This window comes from Anopheles ziemanni, chromosome X (genome assembly GCF_943734765.1).
Source record: "Anopheles ziemanni chromosome X, idAnoZiCoDA_A2_x.2, whole genome shotgun sequence".
Classification (NCBI taxonomy): Eukaryota; Metazoa; Arthropoda; class Insecta; order Diptera; family Culicidae; genus Anopheles; species Anopheles ziemanni.
The window spans coordinates 8,413,156-8,421,586 of NC_080707.1; the positions used below are offsets into that span (position 1 = coordinate 8,413,156).

General features: G+C 53.2%; 2 protein-coding genes across 2 annotated transcripts; one reads left to right on the forward strand and one right to left on the reverse strand.

Moving 5' to 3' along the window:
- Positions 1-4,352: 4,352 nt before the first annotated feature.
- On the reverse strand, positions 4,353-5,706 carry LOC131290966 (uncharacterized). Its single transcript, XM_058320157.1, has 2 exons — positions 5,598-5,706; positions 4,353-5,513 (listed from the first exon to the last, which is right to left on the reverse strand). Exons 1-2 carry the CDS (start codon positions 5,704-5,706, stop codon positions 4,471-4,473), a joined length of 1,152 nt encoding a protein of 383 aa, XP_058176140.1. The 3' UTR covers positions 4,353-4,470.
- Positions 5,707-5,921: 215 nt separating this feature from the next.
- On the forward strand, positions 5,922-7,274 carry LOC131290816 (uncharacterized). The gene is made up of 4 exons (XM_058319997.1): positions 5,922-6,474; positions 6,550-6,700; positions 6,799-6,915; positions 7,157-7,274. Exons 1-4 carry the CDS (start codon positions 5,934-5,936, stop codon positions 7,272-7,274), a joined length of 927 nt encoding a protein of 308 aa, XP_058175980.1. The 5' UTR covers positions 5,922-5,933.
- The last annotated feature ends 1,157 nt before the right edge of the window (positions 7,275-8,431 follow it).

An 8,431-nucleotide genomic window follows, 5' to 3' on the forward strand; every position in this document is an offset into this window, starting at 1 on the left:
TTATGCGATTGTTTTTTGTGTCTGTAGCAAATACGAGGATGACGCCGTACGATTACTTTCGGGAGCAACTGTACGTGTGTGGGGGAAAATAAACGCAGACCCCAAAGCGTCCGAACGGCCTTCCATGATTGCATGATATCGAATTCGGATGTAATCCGTTGGCGTTTTGGCGACCTCTCCCGAGAGTCGGCGGTTCCACTGTTTTTTTGGCCACTTCCCTGCGTGGCTACAGGTGAAGGAAGCAGTTTGAGTTTGGGCTACCACCACCGGAGCAGGGTTCTGCCGGTTTCATTGAGACAAATCTGCAACAAGCCTTTCCCACCAGCCGCACTACCGTCAACCCGGGCTCGGTCTCGGTCTGAGTGATATTATTTAACACGGTGTTAATGTCGAGGATGCATGTACTGCGTCCTCTTCGCGATCGTTTGGTCTTTTTGTTCTCTCTTCCTCCCGTTTTGTTGTTGTGCCGTATTTTCTGCCCGCTGCTGTTATCTGCTGGGGTCAGCCGCGACAAAACAAAAGATTACGCCGGCGGGTTCAGGAAGCGGACGGCGGTGGCGTTTGGTGTGTGGTGCTCGTCGCCACGGTGTAAAGGGCACGGCGACCAGTAGAATCTTCACAGCAATCTGCAGAAAATAAAGAAAGAAAGGGGGCGAAAAAAAGGAAGAACAAAGCGGAAAGAAAACGGAGGCAACGTTAACCTTTCGGGATTGGCGCGCCGGCGAAGAAAAGGTCAGTTTGACAAGTTCCCCAAGGGGGAGGGTGGTGTTGGTGGTGGTCCGAGCACCGAAAGAAAACCCCGTTTCAGCGCCCTTGGCGTGGCGCGACAATGAAGTAATGGACCCGCGGCCACCCGCGGCCCGGCAGAAGGAAGGAAGGAAGCGGAAGGGTAAAATAGGACTAGGGATGTGTGATGCGCATCGGTCATCTTCGATAATCTCCCTACGTACGCTTTTTTTTTCCTCACCCATCCCCATCGCACAGTGGTTCGCGCACGGTGCACTTCTGGAATGACATTTCGTTGAGGCGATATAACAGCAAACTGTTTGCTATGGATAAACAGCAGTATGGCATTTGCGACATTTTCAAAATATTGTGCCCTTTAATGCCCACACTGTAAAGTTATTGCCATCGAAATTTATTGGAAGTTTATAGCAGAGGAATATTGATTTGCAAATGCAAACTCTTGGCTGAATCGACATTCTTCGACAACATCGCTTGCATTTAAAGGTCGTAAAAATGACATATGTGATGCCATTTGTTCCCATTTCGAGGAGCTTCAAGCAGCTTTGTTGTGCTTTACTTTAAGATATCGTCATGTAAGTAAAGTACGGAGTACGGGCCGTTTGAAATTAAATTGTTGTATTTTTGTAAATGTGAAGCAAAAAATCCTAACTCAAGATCGTGCACATTCACTATTTACGAATTGTGTATTTCCGATATCTGTCATTTGTACAGATGTGCTGAAACAAAAGTGCGTTGTTTAATTCAGTATTGAAAACAAACTTTAATAATGTTGAGCTGGTCCAAGTGTGTTTTGGAATTAACAATAATCAAAACAACAGCAAGCGTAAACGTTGTGCAGAAGGGTCGTTGGCATTTGTTGGTAAGAGTATGCGTAAATCAAACTGTTGAACATTTTTGAAGGGTTTATTACGTTAATGGACTGCGGGAAGCCAATGTTCTTCGCTAAAAGGGTGCACATGCCATCGCCTCTCCTAAATTGACTTGCTTGACAGACCACATTCCGCCCACTGTTAAGGCATCGGAAATATGTAGCGAAAACGCTCAAACGCACAAAATTGCTCGGCTTTTACTTTGTAATTTCTTGTTTTTATATTTTTATTTTTATTTTACCGCAATGATTATTATGGCTTGAATTGCCTGCAATTCGCGAGTAAACAATCAACGTCCACCTAACGCCTCGGGGCGAGCCACCGTGCGCGTCCTCGCGTGTACGGCGCCGGAGGCGTGGGGGGGGGTTATGGGGAACAGACCCATAAGCCCTTCCCATGCACCCCTACGCAACTACCCGCACCCAACCGGGCCGCCGGGAGGGCCTTTTACAGTCGCAAATGTCAAACCTACCGGTACCACTTCTGGTCACAGAAGCGCGCTTGGCCACTTCCCCGGGAGTCCTTCACTCGGTGGCGTCTCCCGGTGCCCGCCCCGATCGATAGCTTTAGCCCCATCCCCACCGCGGTGGCGTCCGGTTTGTACAAACATCTCGAGTGAATTAACACATCCAAAGTGCGGGCGGGCAGTTTTATTACTTTCCTCCATGGACCTGGTATTCTTAGCGGCTGGCGGAGGGTGGAGAGGGGGGGGGGGGGGGGGGGAGGCACGGAAAGCAATAAACATAAAGCCATCTTCCGCCACGCTGTTGAAAGGATAATCTCTCCCAGGCGGCCGGCCCCGTCGACAATACGGCTCGTATTCTAGTTTCACTTGTGTTCCTTCTCACTCTCACCGCCGTGAGCTGCGTGACGTGCGCGTTCCTGGAAGCAAAAGGAATGGCGCCCGTGAGGACGCGTTGACGCGCTCGCTCACATCCCGTTTTTCCTGTCCTGTCCTGTTGCCCCAACAAAAAAAAAAACAAAGAACAAACAAAAAAAAGACAAAGGACTGCGGACATCGTTCGCTGCAAACGCTGCTAATTGCTGGCCCAGCGCGTCCTGGAATGGAGGTTTCATCAGTGGTTTTCGCCACAGTGGTGGCCCATCAACATCGCCGCAAACATATCGGCACACAATCTGGTTCTGGATCCGCACCACCACCACCACCACCACCACCACCACCATTCCGCCATTCCACCGGTACGGGGCACACACAGCTGCTGTTGGTGCTGGCCTGGTGTCTTCCGGTTCTCTTCTTCGACGATAAGGTGGAGGTGCGCAACAGCTGCTTTCTGCGCCGGTCACCGAGCTCCACACCAGCTTGGTGCTGCGGTGTCGATCGGTGTCCCGGTTGCCCTTTTCGGTTACAGAAAACACACAATGGCCGAGAGCGCGGGAGAGCAAAAGAGTGATGAAGAATGAAAGTGAGAGAGAGAGAGAGAGTGAGCGAGTGAGAGACAGACTGCCTGTGGGAGCCGGCTGTTTTCGCGGCGAGGGTGCTTGGATGTCCTTGGCATTTAGGAGCGCGGTTTCTGGTTGCTGATTCCCGATTCGCCCGGACAACACCGCCGGCCCGATCGTCCTCCGTCTCGTCGCAGCGCTCGCGCTCACCCACTCTTGCCCATTTCGTGTGTTTCGTTATCTGCGGTCCGCTCGGGCGCTCGGTGTTGTTTTAGGAGCAGTTTTTGCGTAACAAAACTTAGCACCAGCCAACCAGCCAGGGCGCTCCCAGCCCGTTCGGTTTGTTCCGGATCCTTTGCAGGCAGCAATTGTTTTGACTCCATTTCAAACCATCCCCGCCGTCGTACTCGCTCGTCGATGGTGAACTTTCGGAAGGACCGGATTGCTACGCCATGCATGCCGGTCGCCCCTAAAAAAGGAAAGGAAAACCCCTTTCGGCTGGAGCATGTTCGGTTTTAGGTTGGTTCTTGTTTGGCTTCGTCCTCGAACCTGACCTGAGTGCGACGGCGTCCCCCTCAGCGAGCGTCGCATCAAACGCTGGCCATTCCAACTGGTGCAGTTCCTTGTGGGGCGTTCCCATCCAGTTTTTCACTGCTCGAGAGGAATCGAGTGTGTCGTGCTCGGTTTTTTGGAAGGATCAGCCTGACTTTCGATCAGCAAATGAACCAGCTCGGTGAGCGATCATCTAGTCATCTATCAAACTGCACACACAGCAAAACACAACACTTTCGCCATCGTTTTCGTGTATTGCTCGAGGTTTTATTCGCTAAACTCGCTCATCGATTGGAATTCGAAAAGAGACATGAAAACAAACGTGTGGAAGGTAAGAGAAAGTGAAGTGCGGAGAAGCGTACGTATCCTCGTCAACCCCTAACGCTCCAATGCAATGTAATGTGTAGCTTCTGTGCGGAGGAACAGTTTCCGGAACTCCAGCGCAAATACCACCAGTGGTTGAAGACCGCAAACGTACCAATGACATATATACCCCGAAGGTACTCATGAGCTAGCGCTATAATCTAGTCGGAATCTGAACGTTATCTAGGGGTCTCTACCTACCTAAGCTCATTAGGCTCATTTGGTATGAAGCGGAAAGCTCAAGTATAGCTGGAATCGAAATCACCGTCAAGTGTTCCTACATTACTGCTAGCGAAGAGGTACTCTGTAAACGGACCTGTGGAATGTGAGCTCTGGAGCCACGTTTTGGGCTACTTTGCATTTGTGTGCATACAAAGCGAGATAGAGAGAGTAAGAGAGAGCCCCACCAGATGGGTGCGGTATAAAGATTGGATGCGATTGAAGCTACCAGAGATAGAAAGAATTAAAATCCTACGCGCGATCTGATATGGTTCGTCAAGATATGCGCCGTTTGTGGATCGGGTTGGTCGGGATCGCTTCACAGCACCTGGTTGGCGGTGCCGAGCGTCGGTGTCAGGTCCCCCGCAGTCGCCTTGCCCTTCTCGCCCTTCCGGCTCAGGTAGACGTTGAAGTAGAAGAAGTACTTCTGCTTCTCGCCGTCACTGCCGGATGTTGGTTGCATCAGCAGGTCCTTGGAGGTGTCGGAGCACGCCTTCACTACTACCTCGCACTTCTCCGGCCGCGGGCAGACGGGACAGGTGGCGGTGGCCGTGCCCTGGGCGGCCTGTGTTCCATCGTCCCCTCCGGAGTTGGTCTGTCGCTGTCGGCCGCTGTCACCATCGACGGGCTCGGAGCTGTGTCCGGTGGTGTGATGGGCGTTGCCGTGTCCAACGTCGTCGTTGTCGTTGTCATCGTCGTCGTCGTCGTCGTTGTCAGCGTCGTCGTTGGAGTCCTCGGTGTGGTCATGGTTGCGCCCGACACCGCCGGGACGGTCGTTGTCGACGTCCGGCAGCGGATGGCGCTGCTGCTCGTCCTCCGCGTGGATGGTGATGGCCTTGGACGGCGACGGTCGTCGCTGGCGGGCGCGACCCTCGGCCGAGCTGACACAGTTGAAGTAGATCGTCACCGGATACGCGTTCATGCGCGAACCGAAACTGATGTACGCCACCTCGATCGGCGTGCGCTCGTCCTCGACGACGAGGATCAGCGACTTCTGGAGTCCCGGTACGGTGACGGTGATGTGACCGGCGCGCGTGATCTGAATGCACAGCCGGAACTGCTCGCCCGGGAAGAAGTTGAAGTTGTGGCTGTGGTGCGCCGACATGCGCAGCGTCTCCCGGTAGATGACGGTGTAGACGTTGCTCACCCGCACCTCGTACGTTTGACCGTAGTCCGGGTGCTGGCGGGACCGGTTGCTCGCCGACAGCAGAATCGCCAGCTCCTCCTGCATGTTGTGCACCTGCACGAACAGCGTCAGATCGACCACATTCTGCTCCGACCGGTTGTTGCCAATCTGGTCGATGTCAAAGTACTCCTCGAACTGGCTGGTGGTCGTCGTGTGGTGATCACAGTTCTCACCGACTGCTGATGGAAAACGAAAAAGGACAGAAGAAATGTCACAAATTGGAACTCCACGATAGCCACACCTGAACTGGGAAGCCTTACCATGCGGGATGCTGGCGTCGGTCGATCCACTGTTCGCTCCGTGAAGTCCACTCAGCAGCGAAAGGCTGCTTAGGTACAGCAGTCCGAATAGGACGTGCAGCGATGGCATGACGTCCTAGGTTTACGCTAGGTAGCGATTGATCCCTGTTGAGACAGAGAGAGAGACGCGAATTGTTGAACCATTACTTCCTTGCTAGTTCTTATCCGTTGTCCCCGTTGTTGCAGATGCCTGAGGTGACGTGTAACCTGCGGTCCAGGGCAGTAAGCTTACTGTCGCTCCTTACCGCACTGGTTCTGCTGTGCTACGGCCCACTTCCGGTGCGAGGGCACGGCCGCATGATGGAGCCGCCGGCGCGAAACGCCATGTGGCGCTTCGGTTTCCCCAATCCCGTCAACTACAACGACAACGAGCTGTTCTGCGGCGGGTACGCGGTGCAGTGGGAGCAGAACCAGGGCAACTGTGGCGTGTGCGGCGACGCGTACCACCTGCGTACACCCCGGCCGCACGAGGCGGGCGGCGAGTACGGCAAGGGCATCGTGTCGCGCCGCTACGTCGCCGGGCAGGAGGTGGACGTCGAGATCGAGCTGACCGCCAACCATATGGGCCGGTTCGAGCTGTACCTCTGCCCGAACAACAATCCGCGCGCCGACGCCACGCAGGAGTGCTTCGACCGCTACCCGCTGTACCTGTCCGGCACCAAGGAGGTGCGCTTCTTCATTCCGCCCGACTCGAAGAAGAAGGACGTGTTCCGGTACCGGGTGCAGCTGCCGCTGTACGTGAGCTGCACCCAGTGCGTCCTCCAGTGGACGTACTTCACCGGCAACATGTGGGGACGGTGCGACAACGGTACCGAGTCGGTCGGCTGCGGCAGACCAGGTAAGTCGGCACCCCGTGCAGTGCAGGCCTAAGGTGCTATGGTACGCTCATCCTTCACCTTCACTCGCCACCTAGAAACCTTCCGCAACTGTGCGGACATCAGCATCGTGTCCAACACCGGCGGTGGCCGACCGCCACTGTTCGTCGGCAACAACAACCCGTTCCTGCTGTACTACCGCGACTTCCGCGACCCCAAGCCCGACAACGTCTACCCGCTGATTATTCGGTAAGCCACACACACACACACACACAACCCGCACCGGTTCACTCGCTTCCATCTTACCGTCCCCGGTGTTTATTGTCTTCCGGTCGTTCCCCCAACAGCGATCAGGTGTGTCTGCCAACCGCGACCTACCGCAGCTTCATCGGGATGGAGGAATGGTGCCAGAACAACTGCCTACGCTATCCACCGAACTGTCCGGAGTCGGTCTGTCACTGCCCGTAAGTAGCAATCGCCCCGAACTCCCCGCCCGATGTTGCCCGGGCCCATTTTGACCAAGTCCTCACACCGTCACCACAAAGGAACTCCGTTTCCGGCTTCCCGTCCTCTGCCTCACACTCACTCTTGATTTATCACTCTCTTTCTCTCTCTCTCTCTCTCTCTCCCTCTCTGGTAATGGTATTATTTTGACGTACCTTGGTTTGCTGTTTGTTTTTGTATCCACCTGCCGGGGCGAACCAGACAAACGTGCGAAGCGATCGGCGAGCTGCAGGGTCGCGAGGGAGCCGACGTGTACTGCCTGGACCAGTGTCTCAACTACAAGTCGTCCTGCCCAGCCGACAGATGTCGCTGCTACTGAGCATTCCCATCCTGTGCGTGTATCCTTTGCGTGTGCTTGTGTATGTGTGTGTATTGTGTGTGTTTCTGTGTGTGTGAGTGTACGTGTGAATGTGTCTGTCGCCTTTACGCCAATGTATTAACGAGAGGAACGCAACACCCCGAAGTCGAAGGACTAACTCTAGGAAAGGCAAGGACGAGGTTGTTGCAGTATTGCCGCAAAAGCGCCTCTTCCTGTGTGTGGGTGTTTATGTGTGTGTGTGTGTGTGTGTGTGTGTGTATGCGGCTCTATGCGGCAAACATCACCGCACCAAGCCAGGGCACGGACGGAAAGGGGTCAGTGTTTTGTGAGTGTCCTCTTGCTTTTGTTTTTTTTTTTTTTTGTACTCCAGTTTTTGACAGCGAATCACGTTCACGTTCACCGTCGGTGAAGCCCTTTGCTCTCTCTCTCTCTCTCTCTCTCTCTCTCTCTCTCTCTCTCTCTCTCTCTCTTCCTGCCCTTTTTCTTTCTTTCCATCTCTCTCTCTCTCTCTCTCTCTCTCTGCTATGTCTTTCTCTCTTTACCCCTTTTTCTGATCTATATTAAAAGTCTCTTCAGTCTCTTTAAACTTTCCTACCGTAATGCAGCCGTGTCCTTGTGTGCTAAGTAGAAAGGACTAGACATTCTTGCCCTCCCCTCCTCCCTCAAGCACATGCTTCAGTACCGCGGACCAGTCGATGGTGTTGTTTTTCTTCCCCACCCATTTCACCCCCAAAGACGGTGTTGCGGATTTCCGCACAACTGGGTTTGGGCTGCAAGGACGAAAGGGATGAAGAATACAACCGAAAATCGGCATTCGCTTCCTGCGGCATAATTGTGCGCCAGCGGTAATTTGATTTGAGCTCTATATTTTTTTTTACACGACAAAAGTAGTTTTCACGTAGTTCACGAGAAGAGAGATGAACGGAAAAATAAACAAAAACAATGGTCCTATGAAGGTTCGCAAGTTTAGTGTGTCATTTTGTAATAAGGTTTGTAATAATATTCACCATTCGCGTATCGACGTATCTACAGTTATGATAAAAGCATTATCAAGAAGAGGAAACTGGGGCGAAAGGTAGATTCCGATTGATTGCGCGGTATACAGGAAAAAAGAAGAGCAATTCAAATTACATCCGAAGAAACATCTGTAACACTGT

Excerpts from the sequence above, each read along its gene's own strand:
- LOC131290966 (XM_058320157.1), bottom strand. The coding sequence starts at position 5,706 with ATGCCATCGCTGCACGTCCTATTCGGACTGCTGTACCTAAGCAGCCTT. Across the intron at positions 5,514-5,597 it reads CGACGCCAGCATCCCGCATG|TCGGTGAGAACTGTGATCAC; the intron begins GTAAGGCTTCCC and ends TTCCATCAGCAG.
- LOC131290816 (XM_058319997.1), top strand. The coding sequence starts at position 5,934 with ATGATGGAGCCGCCGGCGCGAAACGCCATGTGGCGCTTCGGTTTCCCC. Across the intron at positions 6,475-6,549 it reads GGTCGGCTGCGGCAGACCAG|AAACCTTCCGCAACTGTGCG; the intron begins GTAAGTCGGCAC and ends CTCGCCACCTAG. Across the intron at positions 6,701-6,798 it reads GTCTACCCGCTGATTATTCG|CGATCAGGTGTGTCTGCCAA; the intron begins GTAAGCCACACA and ends TTCCCCCAACAG.